Source organism: Motacilla alba, chromosome 2 (genome assembly GCF_015832195.1).
Source record: "Motacilla alba alba isolate MOTALB_02 chromosome 2, Motacilla_alba_V1.0_pri, whole genome shotgun sequence".
Lineage (NCBI taxonomy): Eukaryota > Metazoa > Chordata > Aves > Passeriformes > Motacillidae > Motacilla > Motacilla alba.
This window is the reverse complement of record NC_052017.1, coordinates 1,813,585-1,835,327: the sequence shown is the minus strand read 5'-3', so window position 1 is coordinate 1,835,327 and position 21,743 is coordinate 1,813,585. Positions and strand designations below refer to the sequence as shown.

Sequence of the window (21,743 nt, the reverse complement as noted above, 5' to 3'; positions counted from 1 at the left end):
CTTTGGATCATTTGTCCTTGGTGCCCAGCTGGAGCAGGAATTGTTTTGTCTCCCTGCTCTGTGCAGAGAGCTCAGCATCCCCTGATGTGAACCCAGCCCCACACACTAAAGCAGCACAGAACCTGAAAATATAAAAGCTAAACCTGAGGCATCACTCCAAAGAAGGGATGGACATAACAGCACCAGTGGCTGGAGCTCGGAGCTGTCCCCAGGGTGACTCCTGATGGAAAAGAAGCAGGAATGTGGCCTCCAGTGTGGGCACTTGCAGGGAGGAAACACCCTGGAAGTCCACATGATGGTGAAAAAAGAGTGACTGGAAACACAGGAGTGTTGGATTGAGCCCTTTTCTGACCCAGAGATGGGCAACTGAGAGGTGTTTTAAAAACTTTTATTCCATTTTCAGTCTCATGAGAAGGGTGAAATAATACAGATGTTGTAATTCACACCATCACAATCAGAAGCCAATTATTTCCTATTTCCAATACACTATAAAGTGTTTCTTGGCCTCTCAGCTTTAGCCACACCATGCTGAAAACGCCTCAAAGCCAATCATCTAAAATTACCCCTCGTGGGTCTCACTACAATGCCCCTTTCCCAGTTCTGTTTCTCCAAAGTATCCAGTCCTATTTGCAAGGCCACCCTTTGGAACTTGTTCCTGGTTCCATTTCTCTCTCAGCAATGTCTGTCCTATTCCAGGGCATTTCTAAGTCAGCATTTCTCATCTCCAGGTTTGCACAGATGCACACGCTGTGGGACCCTTCTGCCAGGCTTGGAGAGTTCCCTACAAATCCATTTCCCCCTCTCTCTTGAGTGGGGAAAAACTTCTTTGATGGCTTTGTTCATTGCTTGTTGTGTACGGTGGGGTACACAAGGTGCTGTCACTGACCTTGTCACTACAATAATTAATGTATATCAATTAAAGGAGGTGGTGCACGGCATGATCCCAGTGGAACAAACACCTGACCTGTGGGCAGGCAGCATTCCTGGTTGTATTTGTGGGGTGGCCCGAAGAAGGAAGGAATGATGAATCTGACTCCATGTTCTCAGAAGGCTAATTTATTATTTTATGATATTATATTATATTATATTAAAGAAGCTATACTATACTAAAGAACACAGAAAGGATACAGACAGAATGCTAAAAAGATAAAAATGAAAACTCCTGACTCTTTCCAGAGCCTGACACAGCTTGGCCCCAATTGGCCATTGAGTGAAAACAACTCACACCAGAATCCAATGGAACAATCACCTGTGGGTGAACAATCTCCAAACACATTCCAAAGCAGCACAACACAGGAGAAGCAAATGAGATGAGAATTGTTTTCCTTTTCTCTGAGGCTTCTCAGCTTCCCAGGAGAGAATTCCTGGGCGAAGGGATTCTCCAGAGCATGTGAATGCCACATTCCTGGCTCTTGTCTGTTATTTCAGCCTCCCTCCAGAGGGCACAGAAATGCCAGGCCCGCTTCTAATTCAGGGAACTGAGGAAGGGAAATGTGAGTGGCTCCTCTGGGAGGTGATCTGCCGGGAGGAAACGCCACCAGAGGCTTCTCAGCTATCCCAGGAATGGCCTCGGCCACCCTGCCCTGCCCCAGCCCGGTGAGGTCCCCGCCTCTCCTGCCGTGCTTGGGTTACCCCAACCTGGGAGTGGCTGCCAAATATCTGGTGGGGAATCCATGCAGGACTGGCAGTGAGGGATGAGAGAGATGAGCTCGCGGGTATTTTCTTTGCCTCTCACCCTCCTGTGAGTCAGTCGCCCCGCTGAGCTGGAGCGGCTGCCCTGGAGAGGTTGGGTTCCTGCAGAGAGAGCTCCAAGGGCAAAATCCCCAGCTCTCCAAAGGAAGAGAGCTTTGCATGGTGTTGTGGAGCCTGCTGTTGCGCTGCAGAGAAAAACACCTGGAGCAAAGCTTTAGGCCGGGAAGGGAAGCCCTGGAGAAATGATGAGCTGGGATTCCTGCAAAAAACACATGGATGGGAGCGAGGGCTCCTCTGGGATGGGGAAGCCTCAGGCAGGCTCTGCTCCAGGGCTGAGTCATGGAGCAGGAAAACTTGAAGTCACCCTTCAGATCCCTCTGGGAAGAGCCTGGGGTGGACACAGCAGTGCTGGCTGAGATCCTGGCATCTGAGCTGCCATGGGACGGTGTCACCCACGGGACAGGGACACAGGGAATGGGATATTGGAACCTTTTGCAGGATGCCACACTTGGATCCTTGCAGGTCACTCCCACAACTGCTTTGCCTGCAGGAGCACATTCCAGAAGCACAACGAAGGGGTCGTGGTAGTTTTAAAAATTCTCACAAATCCATTTCCCACAGGGTCGGGGTCAGGGTGAGGACACAGGGTTTGTGCTGCAGCCACACCTGAGGTGACAACAACTCTGGGGCTCTTTGTCCAGCATTATCCTTGCACCTGGCATCTTTTGTTCCCAAAAAAACCCCCAATTTTGACCCTTTGGAACTGCCACTTACACCACCAAACTCCTTGGGTGCTTGGCTGCTTCCCCCTGGCTCTGCTGCGTCCCTTCCATCCCGGAGAGAAACATTCCCACTTGCAGAGCCGTGGCACTGCGCCTGTGTGGCACTGCCCTCTGCTGTCGGTGGCTGCGGGGACAGCGCCCGAGGCCACTGCTCTGAGCAGAAACACCGAGATTTGCGTCACCTGAAGGAGCTGGAAGCCACGAAGCTGTCCCAGGAAGATGCTGCATGCATGGTCGCCAGGCATGACAAGCAGCAAAGCCCTGGAGGAGCCACTGCCTGCTTGGGCTTCCCTTTTTCCCTGGCTGGAAGCAGAAGTGGGGGCTATTTTTGGTGCTGCCTGGCTTTGGAAAGAGTCACACACTCCCAGGGCACCACCCTGGCTCTGGCACCTTGCTGTGGGCAGAGAAAATGAGTAACAGCAAGGGTCTCACCGCCTTTCCATGACCCACAGCTCAGCCAGGGGCTGCCTGGAGGAACTGGAGTTTCCTTCCACGTGCTGGGATCACCAGCTTCTTGGGGATGTGCGTGGAAAATGACTCTTAAACTGCTTTTTCCACCAGAGAAACGCTCAGGAAAAGCCTCCCAGTGATAACATTGCTTGTCCTGGCCTCCACCTACAACCCTGCATTGCCTTTTCCCAAGCTGGAAGAGCTCGGGTGGCAGGATAAGGACACTCAGCATGACCCTGGCACTGGTCCTATCTCCCAAATTCTCCTCCAGGAAAGGCCTCTAGATGGGGCTTTAATGAAATATTGCTCTGGCCTCTGCCAGGCTGCGGTGGCCCATGGGGCTTCTGACCCCCAGCACCCACAGGGGGTTGACTCGGTGCCACTCCACTGCGAGAAGGAAGCTGAGATATTTCCAGGTAACGGGGAATCACATGGATTTGAGGAAGCTGGAGTGGATATGACACCCACCCAAGCGAGTTTCAGCCCCCAGCCCAAGGGGTGCTGGTACAGAGCCGCAGTGGGAGCCCCACATCCCATGCAGGGGTGGATGTGGGAAGCTGTGAATGATGCTTTTCCACAGGGCTGCCTTTGTTTTGGCAAAGATGTGGTCAGGAACTGGGCTGAGATGTTTTAAACATTAAAAAATAAAATGTTATTTGTAGATATCTCCTTCTCACCCCAAAAATGAGCAGAATCCACACAGTTTGCACAACGCTGGGAAGACTGGAAATGCTCAAGGGTACAGTCAGAGGTGAGAATAAATTCACTGAGCTCCCAGTGTCACTGCAGGAGCTATTCCAGGACAAAAGGTTCATCCTCACGAGCTGTCCCCCTGTGTGGCTCCTGAACAGGTCTGTCCACAGATTCTGGGGGTCAGAAACACACCGATGACCCCATTCTGAGCACCCGAGGCTCTTGCTGCTCATCGTGCACCAAAAGTCACCTGCTGGGCACAGCTCTGCGGGGCTGAGCTTAAACCCGCAGGGACAGTGGCTTTTGAGACGAGAGCCCAGTGCCGAGCGTCCTCCTGCCTCTGTCCCCACGGGGACACGGGCCGGCTCAGCAGTGTGACACACACATGCTCAGGAGGGGAACCTTCCTGTTCTCGGGTGTTGGAATTACCTCCGGGATGACGATGACAGTGACATCGACAGACCTGGAAAAACGCTGCCGGCCAAAAGGGTGACATTTAGGGCATTAACTGCTTCCCCCCCGGGCTGCTCGGTGTCCCTGCATTGCTCACGGCGCTCTGGGCGTGCACACGAGCGTGCAGCGCCTGTGCCTTGCCACATCCAACCTCTGCACGGCTGCCCGGGTGTGCCAAACCTCCCCCTAGCCCAGCTGCCCAGCCCTGGCACATCCAGCCCTTTCAGGACTGCTCGGTTCTTGCACAGCTGCCCAGATGTGCCACACCTCCCCCTTGCCCAGCTGCCCTGATCCTTGCACGACCACCCAGCCCTGGCACCTGCAACACCCACACCTTGCGCACCTGGCAGTGCTGCCCACGCCTTGCCCAGACGCCAATCCCTTGCACACCCACCCCTGGCACGCTCATCCCTCTCCCGCCTGCCCATCTCACTCACCCCCTGCCCTCTCACCCCTTCCCCACCGCGTCCCGGCACCCCGCGATCCCCTCTCCCCGCTCCGCTCCCGCTCTCCCCGCCCCGCCGCTCCGTCCCTCCTCCCGGGGCGTGTCCCCATGTCCCCCCCCGCCTCTCCTCCGTGTCCCTCCCCCCCGGCGGCCCCTCCCCGGCCCGCCCCGCCGCCGCTCGGGCTCTCTCCGCCGGCCGCGCTATAAGAAGCGGGGCGGGCGGCGGGGCCGCAGCGGGCGCGGCGGGGGAACGAGATGAGCAGCGCCGGCGCCGCTGCAAGATGCTGGATGGACACGTCCTGCTGGGATGGCTCTCCTCCTGCGCGCTCCTAGGGCTGCTCGCCTGCGCCCCGCGGCCCTCCGCCGCCTACTTCGGGTAGGTGCCCCCCGCTCCTGCGCTTTAACTTTTTTTTTGCCCGAGTTTGTTTTTTGACGCTGGAGGGGTTTTGCGCGTCCCGCCCGAGGTGGGGATGCTGCCGTGCGCCTGCGGGCGCTCTCCGTGCCTCGGGGGGTGCGGGCATCCCCTCCCGCGGGCGCTGACAGCCGGCCCGGGACAGGGACTGGGACAGCGACAGCGCCGTGCCCGCGGCTGTCCCGCGTCCCAGCGCTCGGAGCCGGGCACGGAATCCCCTTGGATTTGCCACTCGGGAGCCGTGGGTCGGACCTCCCGGGCGCTGCCGGGCTGTGTGCCCCCAGGAGCTGCGGAGGGCGAGCGAGCGCTCCGTTTCCCCCGTTCCCCGCGGGGGCTCCCCGCACGGAGCGGACCTGCAGCGCTCCCGCCGCGGGCCGTAACCCCCCCCCCCCAGCGCGGAGAAAACTCCTTTCCCCCCGCAATTCAAGCGCGGGTTTCCACCCCAGGTGCCGGCAGGGGGGTGCTGCCGGTTGTTTTTTGGGGGGGATCCGCGGCTGCGGGCGCCGCATCCCCGGCGCTCACCTGTGCGCGGGGCGGGGCGCGGCCGGCAGGGGGCGCTCCCGGCCCGGCGCGCGCCGCGCAGGTGGATCCCGCTCCCTTCCCGACCCCCTTATCCCGGGGATTTGTCCCCCCTTATGCCGGGGTTTTATCCCGCTTATCCCGAGGATTTATCCCCCTATTGTTATCCCCCCCTTATCCCGCTGTCCCGGCTCTGTGCGTTGAGCTGGACCAGCCACTTCAAGCCGCTCCCCCGATCCTGTCCAACGCCCCCCGCAGCCGCGTTGCGGAGCCTCAGCTCCGTGCGGGGTTTTCCCTCTGTGCTTTTTGGGGTGTTGCTGCCTCCTGTCCTTAATTTTAAACCCTTCGTCCCAAAATGTTGTCGGTTTGAGAGAGGAGTCTGACGCGAGCACCTGTGTAAGAGGTTTTTGTGTAAGTTTGCACAACAGTGGGGATTCTTGCTTCTTTTTATTTTCCCCCTTTTTTTTGGGATGTTGTGTTGTGACCACTGGTAGGAGCCACTGGACCAGCCCTGGAGAATGTTTTAGCAGACTTGAGGTTTTCCCCCCTTCTTTCCAGTAAAACAAATCCTGGTGTTGAGGCTTGTCCATTGCTTGTGGTCTGGCAAAGTTTTCCAAACAGTGCTACTTACATCTTCTGTTTCCAACTCCAGAACCGTTTCACTTCCTGCTGCTGGGGCTGGTTTTCTAAGGAAACAGCCCGTCCTGTGTGTGCAGGTTTTTAGGAAAAGCCCTTTTCTCCCTCGGCAGTGTGCAGAGGGCTGTTCCCAGCCCGTTGGCTCGTGTGTCTGCCGAGGACCACCGGCACTGTGCTGCTGAATTGTGCCTTGGGGACTGACAGGCTTTGGAAGGAGCTTGGCTGTAGCTCTCCTATTAATCCCTGCTGTGCTGGTATCTGCTCTAGAGCAGCAGGTAACTCATTCTGGGATTTCTCTCTTGGCTTGGAGAGGTTTTAACTTTGGAAGGGCCATTCTGAGCCAAGGGCAGTGTCTGCTGTCTGTTCCGACCGCTTTGGGTTTTTCTGTGTCTTGGTACAGCTGCTGTTTCTGGTTTGAGACTCCTTCCCTGGCAGTGAGGAGGGGAGAGGAGATGCTGCCAGATGTGCACCCAGCCAGATGTGCGCTCCAGGCTGCTGTGGTGTGCAGCGGAGTTTGCTTATGCAAAGCCTCCTTGTCTCTGGTTAAAGCCCCAGCGAAGGAGCAGCTGATCCCCTCTTTGCTCTTCCAAGAGCAGAGGCTGCACTTGCAGAGCTGCTGGGGACACTGGGAATAGTGAGTGCTGAGATCCCAGCTCCTGATAATCCACAGTGAGATCTGACAAGTGTGTGTGCAAGAGCTGAGCCCTCCTCACTGTGGGCTTCTGTCTGTTGGTAAGGAAAGAAATCCCACCTGGCAAATGCTGGGTGTTCCTGCAGAACCTCCCAGTTCTCTCTGCAAGTGCCCTGGGAAGGCTGGCAATGATCTTTTTTTCTTCTGCCACGTGTATGAAGGAGCTGCTCCAGGTGAGGCAGCACATCTGTTCATTCTGATAGATCTTTGCTAAAAACTTGGCTGAATGACCTGAGCTAAAACACCCCCTCCAGGCAGGGAAAGGGATGCTTCTTTTGAGTCCCAAAGCCACCTTTTGGTGGCCTGCTGGCTGCTCTGGGTGCTGGCATCCCTGTGGAGGAGGCGGTGGGGCGCAGAGTGAGGCAGCATTAAGCAGATGTCACACTGTGGCTGCAGCTTGGCTGCTCCCTTCCTCAGTCTGGAGGGGGATAGAGACAGCTGTGGATGATCCCTCCCCCCCCCTAGCCCCAATGTCTTATTTCAGGGAAAGAATTCCATGTCTCCAAATGTGTGGCCTGGTGGGGAATTAGTGCCCAGGGACAGAAATGGGGCATGGTTACAGGATAACGAGATTGTGTCAGCATGGAGTTATGTCCGTGCCTGCCCTGGGGGGCAGCAGGAAGGGAAGGGATGCTGGGCTGGGGACACCACGGCTGGAGGCTGCTGCTGCTTCCCTGGCAGGCTGGCTCTGGTGTTCTTGGAGGGATGCACAAGTGGCTGAGTAGGATGAACACCCTCTGGAAGCAGAGTTTGGAGTGTGTGTGGGAGTTCAAGCTGCGGCGCAGGTGGGGCTCTTGCTGCTGTTTTGCTCCATCCCCAGGCTGCCTGGCTGGGAGATGTGCTGAAGGTGATGCTCTGTGGAGGGAGGGACAGCTTTTCCCTTTTACTGAAGGGAATTCTGGCAGCCTGGGTGTTGCTGCCCTGCTCCCTGGAGCAGGTGCCAGTAAGGCCCAGGGGTACTGCCCAGGAGCAGCGCCTGTGGTGATGCTGAGCAGAGCTGAGAGCCTGCAGCACCTGCTCAGGAGGGGTTTTGAGGGGTTTGGCTCAGCCCTAACTCCTGGGAAGCAGCCGGAGTAGCCTGGCTGCAGGGATCAGGGACGTGGTGATGCTACAGCTCCTAAACTTTGGCTGATAAGAAACTTCTTGACTGAGAGAGAAAAAAGCACGCCTGCAAAACTGACCACAGCCCTGCTGGCTTTTTATGCATTTAGAGCTGCCCTTCAGGATGATGATGATGGTGATGGTGGTGGCTGAATTCTGTGGGAGAGGCTGAGCCTGCCCAGAGGGGGAGGCATTGCCTGGGGCTGGGTGTCAGCCTGCTGGGATGCACTGGCTGCCCCAGCAGTGAGGCTGCTTTTATGTCCAGCCACGGCCTCTGCAGCTGGGCTGTCTGAGCGCTAATTTGCACCATATTCCAGCAGGCTGCTGGGGGGAGTTTGGAGCAGCCCCAGGCTGCTGGGATCCCTGAGAAAGCATTGCATTTCAGTTTTCCTCCCTGCTCTGCTTTCCCGGTGCCTGACACGCTCTGGGCGTGGGTACCTCCCCTCCCTCCGTCCCTTTCCTCTCTCCAATGTGGCTGGGGGTGGTGGAAATGCCAGAGCAGCATCTGGGAATTGTGTTGGGACTTGCACTTCTGGGCTTTGGAAGTGGCAGGTGACAAGTTTAGCCATGCTGGGGTGACAGGGTGGCTGAGGAACTTCAATCCTGCTGTGCCCTGTGCTGGTGGGAAGGGAAACCAGCTTGTAGGAGCTTCTGCTTTCCTGAGCTGCCTGATCTGTGGGTCTGAAGTGAAATAATCAACCCTCCTCTATTTCTGCAGGTTCTGATTTAGTCTGATTCAGTTTTGATGTACGTATTTTTTTTTTTAATATTTATTTTTAAATTCTTGCTGGAAAGGAGTATTTTTCCTGCCAGTTGGGATTTGCTCTGCTTTCCCTCTGGGAGCAGAAGGATCCCAGCAGCTCTGCCCCCTCTGCAAACACTTGTCAAGACAGTAGTAATGTTACAAGTGGCTCATGCTTACATAGTGTTTATATTGACAGATTGCAATGTTCTGCATAAATGTAACTGATCTGTCCCCTGCACGCAGGCAACAGGAACCCTCAAATGCTCACGGGGGGAGAGGGAGGGAGGGAGGGGAAGCATAGCTTGCCCTAATTTACCAACACACCACCGCGGGCTTTGCCGTGTGGGAAGCGCCGTGTATTTTTATTCCCTTTGGCAGGTGCAGGATAGGTGCCCTGCTCTGCCGCGGGATAGAAACCTCGTCCTTCAGGGTGCGTTTTTGTTAGGAGAGACTCAGAAAGCAGCGGGATGTTGCACTTGGAAGGGGCTGTTCAGGCGCTCTGGGGTGGGTTCCTGAGCGGGGTGCGAAGTCACCGCGAGTTCCAGCGTCAGCTGGAATGCCACCTCCAGGAGAGGCAATCCCACAGGGGCTCTGCTCATGTTTTTCCAGCCCGTGGGCCACGCTGGGCGACGGCAGAGCCCGTGTGTGTGTGGCTGTCACTGGAGGGTGGTGTGGGGCCATGTGCAGGCCGCGCCGTGGCCAGGCCGCGGTGGCTTCGCGGGCGCGCCCGCCGGGCTCTGGCTGTGTGTGAGATGGAGCAGCTGCTTCCCAGCACGACCCAAAAAAACAAAACCTGGCCTCGGCTGGCGAGGCAGGAATGCAGCACGCAGGCAAACACAGCTGGAGTGCCCGGAAAGGACGGCTTGGCCATCCCGCCCTGAGCCGCGCGCTCTGCCGCTCCCACACGGCTCTGCGGGGTTTCAGCTGCTGGATTTGGGGTTTTCCTTGGAAAAATGGAAGGGTTTGCCTGGTTTGGGTGGGTGGGTTTTTTTGTTTTCCCCTCTCCCTTGCTTTTTTGGAGCTGGGTGAGCTGTCACTGCTGTGAGTCCTGCCTGGCTTGGCTCCCAAAGTTGGCCTCTCTGGGTCAACTCAAAGCAGTGTTTAACCTCCATTCCTCTGGAAAGGGAACCCCGTGCCCAGGAGCAGCATTTGCTTTGGAGGTGCCAGGAAGTGGCACTGGATTTGATGAGGTGCCACGAGCATGGTGACGAAGCCAGGAATATTTGGAAAAATAACCGTGCCAGACCTGCATCTTCATCCCTAGGGGAGCAGGATTTGCCCCAGATCAGGCTGGGAAGTGCCTGGAAGCTGCTCCTGCCTGCAGAGGATGGAGCAGGATTAACTTGGACAAGAATTAGTACTTTTTTGGCTTAAGTAGGGGATTGATCCCATTGCTTGACATTTTGGAACCACTGCCTTGTGCCTCAGTTTCCCTCACCTGGGGCTGTTCCTCTCTGAACTCAGGTTAATGATGAGCACTGCTGCAGCCTCCAAGTCCAAAATTATTGCATTTTTCTTTCTCCCAGTGCTGTAAATGGCACCTTGGAGGGGGGAGATGGGTTGTTAGGAGAATATTGAGTGGGTACCTGGCAAAGCAGGAGGCTGGTGACTTCCTTTAGCCTGACTGGTGATGCAGAACCAGAGACCAGGAATCCACAGGACTCTGGTCTCCTGCTGAAAGGCCTGGTCAATGATTAACTTGATTTCTGGAAGCTGCTGACAACAATAAAAGGGAGTCCAGCCCCACAACCCCAACACAAAGAGCCCCAGAGTGTTTAATAATTAAAGGCCTTGTGCTTTATCGGGGTAATGAGAATGGCCTTAAGGCTTATTTGGTGGCAGGTAATTGAATTAGGCTGTGGGATTGGGAAGGGGGAGCAGGTTAAGTAGAAAGTCTGGAAGACTGCATGGAGAAGCCTCTGTGATGCAGCTTAGTCTGAACCTTTCTGACCAGAGCAAGTTTTGTCAGTTTTTGCAGCTATCTTCATTTTTCTGTTGGGTTAATTCACTGTGCTGGCAGACTTGGTGTAGTTGCCTCTTGGAGAATCATGGAATGATTTGGGTTAGAAAAGATTTTCTAGCTCTACTTCCTGCCATGGGCAGGGACACCTTCCACTATCCCAGGGTGCTCCAAGCCCTGTCCAGCCTGGCCTTGGACACTTCCAGGGATGCAGGGGTAGCCACAGCTTCTCTGGGCACCCTGTGGCAGGGCCTGCCCACCCTTGCAAGGAAGGATTTCCTCCTAATCCCTCACCTAAGCCTGGTTTCTTTCACTTTAAAACATTCCCACTCCTCCTGTCACTATCTACTTGTGTAAAAGCTCTCCCCAGCTCTCTTGTGGGTATTCCTGGCCCAGGGATGCTCCATTCCATTATCTTAATTTGAGGACATGCTGACAGTGTTATTATTTCTAACAAATGTTGATATTTAAACAGTTTAAGTTTTTTTTAGTGGAAAATCTGAGTCAGAAGAAACTGTGGAGGTTAAGCTTTTGTGGGGGTGCCTGGGCAGCCAGAGGAGGTGCTGGACCAGTGAGCATCACTGGTGTTCCCACAGTAAGAGGCATTCGTGGTCCAGAGCTGCCCAGGGGTGGTGGGACATGGAAATCTTGGCTCAGGAGAGCTCAAGACTGGATTTGCCTTCCCTGTCTCCTGTTTCATCCCTGTGCCTTGATGCCTTCTAAGGAGGAGTTAGGTTGGAAGGGGATTTTGAAGAGGTTAAATCAGAATATTCTCCCCGGGGGACCACCAGAGGTGGGAGGATTTCTGATTCCAGAAGCTCCGTGTAGATCCTCTATGCTCCAGTTCCATGGAATAATAGAATAATGTGGCCCCTTCAGTGCTTGCATTCTGTGGCCACCTGAGTTCTGTAGAAGAGAAAGGGGTAAAGTCTTAGCCTGATGATTGAAGAGAAGACTTTATGCATTCAAAGTGTCTTTATCTGCTGCCCCTCAATTTCTGACCCTGCGGTTCCAGCTGAGTTCACGCTGAAACCTTCTGTTAGACACAAACTTCCCGAGTTCCCAACTCCCAGGGCTGTGTTGGAGCAATCCAAGAACTCTCCTGGACCTGCTTTTCCAGCCTGAAACCTTCTGAGCCTCTGGCTTCCCTCCACACTGGAGCAGCCCCTTCCCTCTGCAGCCAGAGCAGCTCTCTGGTGGCTTGTGGTGTGTTCATACAATTGGTTCCTTGACCTGAGGAGCCCTCGAGCACAGGACTTGGTGTTTGCACTCTTAAATGGTCTTGGGGGGCCGCTGCTCCTCCTGCAGAACGTGGCTGCAGGTTCTGGACCAGCATGAGCCAGGTAGGATTTGCTTTCCTGACTTTTGCCAGAGCTCAGGTCAAGCTGAGAGGGCCCAGAAATTGTTAGGATTTTTATTATGGAAAGGGTTAACCCTTTAGAAGCTTTTTTTTTTTTTTTTTTTTTTTTTGCGTCAAGATGCAAATTTTTTTCTTCTTCTCCTGTTTGTAACTGTGCTTTTTAAGATTCCTTCAGATGGTGGCTGTAAGTGCTAATGAGCCTTATCTCTCCAGATACTGTCATAAAACAAACTTATGAAGTTTATCAGCTCAGCAAGCTTTACATTTTATTGTAATGTGTGTTTGCACTTCCCCAAGTGGAACAGGGAGTATTTTGATTCTGTGGATAAACACAGCAGTTACAGGATTTGCTGGAGCTGATAGAAAAATCTATCCTGATTTTTTTTTTTTTCTTTTTTAATTCCCTCAGCTCTTACCAGGAACTCTTGTTCCAAATGAATCAAGCAGTTCCTGATTGTGCTCTGTAGCATTCCGGTCTGTTATTATAAACCATTCTCTAAGGTGTGGGGAGCATTTTGTTAATTCAGTTGCAGAAGGATTTTGGGGGAAGGGAAAATGACAGGTTAAAAAAACTACACTCTTTTTTTGGGGGAAGAACACAGAGGAAAACCTCTTTTCTCTCCATCCACCGCAGAAAATGAAAACTCAACAGTGTCTGACAGGAATGCTGAGTCTGGGATACAGCATGGAATACCCAATTCCTCTTGATTCCCAACAGGCTGGATGGCAGTTGGCAGGAACCTCATGAGCAGATCCATTTGGCCTAGCTGATTAAAACAGCATTAATTGGCCATGGAGTTTGGGGCAAACTTGCTCAGATTTCTGCATTTCCCAATTGGAGCAAAACTTCTTGGGGTCTTCCAGAGAGTGGAGCAGCAAAATTGGCCATGGAGCAGAGCAGGGATGGCTTTTGTGGTGTGAAACAACAGATGATCTCCCCTAGACGTGAGTGAAGCACTGAAAGAGGCCACAGGGACATCTGAGCCCAGCTGAAAACCCTCCCTGCTTATTGTATTTGCTGGGACCCCTGTGGCAGGGAGGAATGATGAATCTGACTCCATGTTCTCAGAAGGCTAATTTATTATTTTATGATACTATATTATATTCTATTTAAGAATATTAAACTAAACTATACTAAAGAATACATAAATGATGCAGACAGAATGCTAAAAGATAATAATGAAAACTCGTGATTCTTTCCAGAGCCTGACACAGCTTGGCCCTGATTGGCCAAAGAGTGAAAACAACTCACAGCAGAATCCAATGAAACAATCACCTGTGGGTGAACAATCTCCAAACATATTCCACGTGTGAGCACAACACAGGAGAAGCAAATGAGATAAGACATGTTTTCCTTTTCTCTGAGGCTTCTCAGCTTCCCAGGAGAGAAATCCTGGGTGAAAGGGATTTTTCCAGAAAATGTGAATGCCACACCTGCTGGCTGGCTGAGGCAGTCTTGGAAGGCATGGCAGAAGTTTCACCAGAACCTCGGTGTGCTGTTGAAAGGGAGGAATGGGCAGAAGTTTCACCAGAAGCTCGGTGTGCTGTTGAAATCTCTGAATTTCTCTGGAGCAGCCTCCCAGCACAAAGAGGGTGAAGCCGCTGCTCTTTTCAAGGCCAATTCCTTTTGAGAGAGGTCAGTTGGTGAGCAAAAGAAAGAATATCAAAAATTAACAGCTTATTTTGAAGTAGCCAGGGAGGTGTGTTGAGTGTGACCCCTGGGAGGGGATGCACATGGCAAAGATGAATTGTTCTGACTCAGAGCCCACAGCTCAGCACTGGGATTTCGCTTCTGGGTCTTCAGCACCTCATAACTCTGGCCTTGGAGAGACCTCAGAGCCCCTTCCGGGGCCTAAAGGGGCTCCAGGAGAGCTGGAGAGGGACTTTGACAAGGCGTGGAGGGACAGGACAAGGGGAAATGGCTTCCCACTGCCAGAGAACAGGAAAAAATGGGATTTTTGGGAAGGAATTCCTCCCTGGGAGGGTGGGGAGGCCCTGGCAAAGGTGCCCAGAGAAGCTGTGGCTGCCCCTGCATCCCTTGTGTCCAAGGCCAGGCTGGATAGGGTTAGAGCAACCTGGGACTGTGGAAGGTGTCCCATGGCAGGTTCTTCTCATGACTTGCTGGGATTTTTGTAGCTTTCCCTCACTTGATCCTAAAAGGAACAGCACAGAGGGATTGCTGTGCCCTGCTCCTTATGGCTTTCCTACAGCTAATTCCCAGTGTGGACCTCAGTTGGAGCCCCTGATGTCTACCCGTGCTGAGCTGGAGGCATTGTTTCTTCACTATTTTGCTAAAAATATTAATATAATAGAATTATAATTCATAATTATTATAAATATTAATATAACTAAATAATTAAATATAATCAATATAACTAGAATAATATAAATATAATACATATGAAAAATATATTATATAATAATAATAATAAATATAATTACTATAATTGAATTATTTTAATTTCTCATGATCATCTCTTCAGATTAATGATTTTCTTTTTTTAATGACTTGTGACCTGATGTTTGGTATTGCAACAAAACAAAGCCAGGCAGCCCTGGTGGCGTAACTGTACTTTTTTTTAGAGATGGCAGCTGAAGATTTTAGGTGAAGATGGTTCTCACCTAAAAACCCCTGTGGGGTTTTCCAGCTCTGTTTTAGGATCACTGTCAGCAAACACCTCTCTCTCCAAGGTGTGAAGTTGAATTTTCTGGATGTTGGCTGATTCTCCTTGCCTGTGGCTGGAGCACTGGGGTGGCTTCAATTTGCCCTGGTGACCTTGTGGCACCACTCTTGGGACCCGTGGGAGATCCCTGGCGGCTGGCTGCTCTTGGGGTGAGGTTTTTTGGCTGGGTTTACCCTGCTGAGCCCCTCACTGCCTGCAGGAAGGGTCTGTCTTGTTTGCAGGAGCTCTGCCAGATTCCTGCACGGGGAAACAATTTTGCTTCCCCCCAAATTTTGCTTTGGGCTCAGAGTCTGCTGATTTCTCTGCAAAAGCAGTCTGTTGTTCCTCCTGTGGTGCAGAGGAGCACCCGAAAGGATTTGGCCTTCAAAACAGCAGTGGCTTCACCCTCTTTGTGCTGGGAGGCTGCTCCAGAGAAATTCAGAGATTTCAACAGCACACCGAGGTTCTGGTGAAACTTCTGCCCGTTCCTCCCTTTCAACAGCACACCGAGGTTCTGGTTGATCTTCTGCCCGTTGCTGCCAGGACTGCCTCAGCCAGCAGCAGGGAGGGTTTTCAGCTGGGCTCAGATGTCCCTGTGGCCTCTTTCAGTGCTTCACTCACGTCTGGGGAGATCATCTGTTGCTCCACACCACAAAAGCCATCCCTGCTCTGCTCCATGGCCAATTTTGCTGCTCCACTCTCTGGAAGACCCCAAGAAGTTTGTCCAAGAAAGGAAAGTTTTGCTCCAATTGGGAAATGCAGAAATCTGAGCAAGTTTGCCCCAAACTCCATGGCCAATTAATGCTGTTTTAATCAGGTAGGCCAAATGGATCTGCTCATACAGTTCCTGCCAACTTCTATCCAGCCTGTTGGGAATCAAGAGGAATTGGGTATTCCATGCTGTATCCCAGACCCAGCATTCCTGTCAGCCTCTCCTGAGGCACTGGGGAATGGTGGGTGAGGGCTCATCAGACAAGGCTTTGCAAATTACCAAGATAATCAAAGAAAATGTGTTTTCACTTGAGTTGATCATGGAAAGGCTGCTGGATTTTGGTGTTTCTCAGCTTTTTTACATCCTGGAGTGGGAAGCTGGGAGCCAGCTCAGTGGTTGTGCTTGGGATGAGTGTCCACCTTGGACTGGATCCAATGGTGTTGGCTGCAGAGCCTCTCCCAGGGCAATCCCTGACTTCAGGGGACCTTTCCCAGCTCAGGAACATGGAGTTCAGCTGCTCTCCAGTGCTGCCCATCTCCTCTGACAAGAAACCCAATCCTGCAGCCCAAACCCCTCCGGGTACAGCTCACCAGAACTGATACTTGATTTAAAAGAACTGACTTGTTTGGCTTAATCTTGACAAAATTCTTTTCTAGCCCTAATCCTCTACCAGTGTAAGGTGAGATCTTGAAATACCTGGCAAACCTCGAGCTCAGCTCTCTCCCTGCATCTCTGGGCCTCTCTGCAATCAAAGGTGAGGGGGGTAGGGGTGTTTCCAGCCCCTGCCAAAGATCAGTCTCCTGCTGGGAGCAAGCAGGGAGCTCTTTCCCAGTCTGTGGTTAACAAGTTGATCTGACAGGCCAGAGGTGAAGCAGCCACTTGAGCTGAATTACAGGGTCTGACCAAAGATCCAGCACTTCCTCTGGCTCGTTAGCACAGCTGTGTTGCATCCCTGGGGACTGTTTCTATCTTCTGGCTTGTCCCATGTTGACTCTGGAAATCCAGAGGCTTAGCGTGAGTTTGGAGAGAGGACTGGAGCTGAAGAGCTGCCCTTGGGAGGGTGTGAGCTGGGCTGAGGAAGGCTTTGAGCAGTCCCTGTGGTCAGTGTTACGAGCTGTAATGTCCAGACTGGTTTGTGGAGCTGAGGAAAATGTGTTTTCAGGCAGATTTGCCTCCCTGCAAAGTGCAGGACGAGCACTGGGCTAAAGGGATGGTGCTTGCAGGGCAGTGGGACCAGGCATAATCCTGCACTTGCTGGATCAGCTGAGCTTGCAGAGGGATCCCCAACCAGGAAGAAACAAATCTGATGTTGTGGAGATGCCTTAGGGGTAGAAAATCCCCAGTGCCTGTGGGATTTTGTGTTCCCAGAGCCCAGACTGGGTTCGGCAGGGCTGTCCCAGTCACAGCAGGGTGGGAGGCACCAGGGGAGGAGAAGGGCATCCTCCCTCAGCCCTGCATCCCTGGGGCTGCTCCAGGCTCATGGAAAATCTGAGAGCTGCTGCTGGGAGGGGGCAGCTGAGCTGACAGCCTGGCCTGGGCTGACTCACAGCCACAAAAACACCTCAGTTTGGGGCTGACCCCGTTACACCATGGCTCTGGGGGTGTTTCTGCCAGCGGCTGGATGTGCCCCCTCACAGGCTCGTGGTGAGGAGTGGGGGGTGACTCCTCTGCTCCCGGAGCCTGCAGAGAGCCAGGACTGAGCTGAGCTGCTGCCAGGGATGCTCTGCTGCTGCTGCCACATCAGGGACAGGTCAGTGGCCTTGTCCAAACAGCTGCTCCTCCCTGCCTGTGTGGGGCTGTTTACTCTGCTCCCAGGGCTCTCTGGAGGCTTCTTTCAAGTGCTTGGGATTGTAAGTGGCTCTGGAGCTCGTGTCTGACCCGTCTGGATGTTCAGTTTTACCCTGTTGTGGGTGAAGGGAGCAGAGATGGCTCAGGGTCTGCATGGCTTTGGGTGCTTCAGTGTCACATTCACATTCTCTGGAAAATCCTTTCACCCAGGATTGTTCTCCTGGGAAGCTGAGGAGCCTCAGAGAAAAGGAAAGCAATTCTTATCTCATTTGCTTCTCCTGTGTTGTGCTCATGTGGAATGTGTTTGGGGATTGTTTATCCACAGGTGATTGTTCCATTGGATTCTGCTGTGAGTTGTTTTCACTCTTTGGCCAGTCAGGGCCAAGCTGTGTCAGGTTCTGGAAAGAGTCACGAGTTTTCATTATTATCTTTTTACCATTCTGTCTGTATCCTCTCTGTGTTCTTTAGTATAGTTTAGTGTAGTATTATTTAATATAATATAGTATCATAAAATAATAAATTAGCCTTCAGAGGACATGGAGCCAGATTCATCATCCCTCCCTGCCACGGGGGTCCAGCAAATCCAATAGCTTCAGCTGTGGCACAGGACTGTTCTCACAGGGAGCAGCTCTGAGCTCAGTCAGGGATTTGGTGCACATCCTTCAAAGCCCCAAAAGGCTGTTGGGCTATGGATTGTAGTTGAAAATGCCCTCAGTATGTCTGACAAAGCAGAACCTGCTGGGTTGGAGTTTCTCCTCCTGTTGCAGCAATAGAGGGGATCCAAAGACAGATTTTTAGGGGATCAAAAGACAAATTTATAGGAATCTTCCTGCTGAATTGGTGAGGTCTGAAGTGTTTAAAGGCAGGAAATGCCAAGCTTCAGCCCACGAGGTCTGCCTGCAAAACAAGATGAGTGGTGCAGGCTTCATTTTGGGGGTGCAGTGTTGCACCTGCTCTCCCTTCCAAGAGCCTGGCTGCGAGATGCGTGGCTGGATTTCCAGGGCAGCTGCTGCCCTTGCTTCAAGCAGCAGCCACACGTTGCTCTTGCTCCTGTCAGCTGCCCGAGCTCCTCTGTTTGTGTGTCTAAAACTTGAAGGCTGGGAGAAGGAGGAAACCTGACCAGTGCAATGGAAACCTTCAATTCCCCGCGGTCCCAGGAGGAGCAGAGCAGCTCCAGGCTGGAGCTAGCAATGAACTCCGTTTGTACACTGCCTCGCCTCTCCAGGAGGAGCAGCAGCCAGGAAAAATATCAACAGTTCCATTAAAAAGTCTGCTGGTTTGCTCAAGTAGTGGAATAAACATACCTGTAGGTAAAGCAGCCCGAACCGCACAGGAAACATTAACGGGAGCGAACACACGCAGCCTCGCTGCCTCTCCCTGAGGATGTCCCCGGGAAAAAACACTGCATCCATGGCGATGGGGACATCAAACAGCAGCTGGGGGGATTATTCTTAGCTGGGGAAGAAGTGGCTTGCGTGAAACAGGGGCTCTGTGGTTTCCTAGAAAGGCAAAACCTGGGCTGAGCCTGCCCTGTGCTGCTGGCGGGTCTGGGGAGGGGGGACCTGGAGTAAAAATCGAGGCAGGATGTGGTTTGGGGTGGCTGGTAGCCCTTTGTTTGGTTTTATTGCCCTTCTTAGCTTTCTGATCGGTGTTTCTGTGGGAATTGTGTGGGGCTGACCTGCAGTGGAAAAGCTGGGATGAAAAGCAGTGGGAGGTGGCAAACCCCTGGGAGCTTGCAGGAGAGCAGGGTGGGTGTGCTGGCACTAAATGGGGGGATCCAATCACCCCCAGCCATCAATGCAGGCTGGAGTTGGCTCCTTCCCACCTTTCACAGACCCCAAACCCATCCTCTGACCCCTTTGGGACAGGGGCAATGAAGGGAGAGCTGTATTTGATATTTCAGCGAGGGGACGTGAGGCTCGAGCATGGCTCGAGTGGGAGATGCTGCCAGCACTTCTTGGACCAGGGAGCTGCCCATAAAACCCAACTTCCCCTTGGCCATGCCCAGCAAATATGGTCTGCCCAGAAAATCCACGTGGAAAATGCCTTTGGTTGCAACCAGGTGGCACCTGTCAGGCACAAGGAGACATTTCTATTAGTGCTCTTATTGGAGTGGTTTGGATCCCTCCCAGGCCTGAGCTGTCCTCCCTGGGGCAGATTGATGGGATTATTGCATGCTAGAGACAGTCCCTGTGCTCCCAGGCCTCATCTGCACAGCCACTTAGCACAACTAATCTGAAGTGACTTTTAAAGTGGATTAGTTCAATTACTCTTAACTAGCCCTGGTGGAAACACTCTCCTTGGGGATTAAAGGTCCTTAATTCACTTTAACAGACTTGATTTCAATGCAAAGCAGGCTAAACTGAATTAAGGGCGCTTTAGAGCCTTGTTTGGAGGAGGCACTCCAAAAGTGATGTGGTTTAACCACCCCACTTTGCATTCCTGGGCTCCATTTGTTCCAGTTGAGCACTGCTGGAGTGTCCCCTTACGGGTGACTAATGCAGGCAGCCTCTCACACAGAGAGCTGCAAACTTCACCTCAGCTCACGTGTGAACCTGCTTCTCTGAGCACCTCCTGCATCTGCTGAGCCACTGCTTAAAATTGGTGTTTTAGAGGTGTTTACTCTCCTTATTTTTTTTAGCTTTTGTTTTCTTTTCCAAATCTTGCTTTTTAATTTTTTTTTCCCCTTTAACTCTTCAACCCAAGCTCTTTGCTTTTTCACTTAAAAATGCAGGGCAGTGAGTCACACATCAGCTTTTCCCTGCTGTCCTGAAGCCTCTGGGTGACCTGGGAATACTTGACCAGCAGCATACTCCTTTAGCTGGGGAGTTTCTCTCCAGTTGAGGGTGAGCTGTGGTTGTGAAAGACTTTTTGGCCTAATTTTTCCTGAAGTTGTTGTGAAAAACAGTCATTCCATGTGGTGCCCTGGATAATTCTTGCTTTGGAGGGAGCTGGGTGGGACAGGGCTTTTCCTCTGCATTTGAAGTGTTGGCTGATGTGGGTGTGGAGGAGAAGAGGGGAATCCTGCCAGTGCCAGGGAAAGATCCCTGAGGGGAAAAATATCATGACTTTTTATTTCCTTCATGCTGATCCTGATTTTGACTCTGAAGGGAAGAAGATGTAGCACTGACCCTTGTGCAGGTGGGGCTCTCCCCTCCTTGTCCTCATCCCTACACCCCATTCTCTGACCTAAAACCATCCTGACCCCTTTGCCCTTCCTGTGAGATCCAAATTTAATCCCTGAGGAGCAACTTCCAGCAGATTGTGGAGGGAATGGCTGCCTGGCACAGCTTGGCCACCTTTTCTTTCCAAGGAAAGGAAGGGTTAAACCCGGTGACTGAAATGAGTGCCAGCATTGCTCTGGGTAAGGCTTCTCCAGCGTGCCAGAGCAAGGTTTATTTTACTAATAGCCCTGTGTAACTTCACCCTCCCCTCCTGCTCAGGATATTTCAGCTCCTCTCCTCAGTTCAGCATCACTTCAGAACTGGGGGAGCAGTTTGGGTGGCCGCAGCAGCAGCTGGCAGCTGTGTAAGGATTTTTTTTTGGGGGGGGGGCAGGGGAGGTAGTGAACAAACCCTGAGTTTCTTTAGGTTGGGTTTTTCATGGCTCTCCTGAAGGGTCCCCGCAGGCTGTGGAGAAGGGAACAGACACTGCACACAGGCAGGACATGGATGCTGCTGCTGCCCTGATGTGCTGGGGCTGTGAGACCTCTCTGTGCTGCAGCTCAGAAATCCCTCAAAGGCCCCTCTGTGCTGCCCTGCAGAGGCTGTGTCTCGCTTACAGCTCTGCCTGAACCCTAAGCTGATTTAATCTCATTTTCTTGCCACCGAGGAGCTCCTCCTTCCCTCTCCACAGCAGCTGAAGCACCATCTCCAAGCTGCTCCTCAGGCCCTGGTGGCCTTCAGGCTTGGCTGGAGCTTGGCACAAGCAGTGACAATGTGGCTGCTGTGGTTCTGCCCCAAGTCTGGTGTCTCTGGTGAAGTTTTCTGGAGGGTGATGGAAATCAATGGCCAGAGTTGGGGAGGTTTTTCTTATTCTTGTCATGGAATGAGCTGGGTTGGCAGGAACCTTAATGATCATCTTGTTCCCCCCTCTGCTGTGGGCAGGGACTCTTTCCACTGTCCCAGGGTGCTCCAAGCCCTGTCCAAACTGGCCTTGGGCACTGCCAGGGATCCAGGTACAGCCACAGCTTTTCACAGGTTCACCCTCACAGGGAACAATTTCTTTCTAATATCTAATCTAAGTCTCTATTCTTGCTCAACGAGTACCCTCAAAAAGAAGTATATTTTTTAAAATACAAATTTTTAGTTATATGACATTGTTTTTAATTGCCTGGGCCAAGAGCTCTTTCTCCCTAGCTTTTGGTGGCAGTGCCTGGTGAGTTTAGCACCATGAGGTGCTGGTGTTTTCTTCTTTTAGACACAAAACCATTAACTTCATCTTTAGCATCTCTGAAGACTTTTGGAGACAGTTGCTCTGGGAAATACTGAAAGACTACTGAGAACACATCAATTTTGTGTAAGTGTCCAACTGAGAAACTCCTCAGAAGACACCAAGGTGTTGCTGAGAGCTCTTTCACCTCAGGACACATTTTTATTTGGGAATGATGCTGGTTTAAAACTTCAGGACCTAGAAAGAGGT

At 52.5% G+C, this 21,743-nt stretch overlaps 1 protein-coding gene across 1 annotated transcript in view; it reads left to right on the top strand.

Annotated features, from left to right (window-relative positions):
- The first annotated feature begins 4,729 nt into the window (after positions 1-4,729).
- Positions 4,730-21,743, top strand: part of WNT9A (Wnt family member 9A) — a 58,475-nt gene continuing 41,461 nt past the window's right edge. The window contains exon 1 of the mRNA XM_038128753.1: positions 4,730-4,891. Within this exon, the coding sequence (XP_037984681.1) occupies positions 4,797-4,891 (95 nt within the window). The 5' untranslated portion in view covers positions 4,730-4,796. The remainder of the gene's footprint in view (positions 4,892-21,743) is intronic.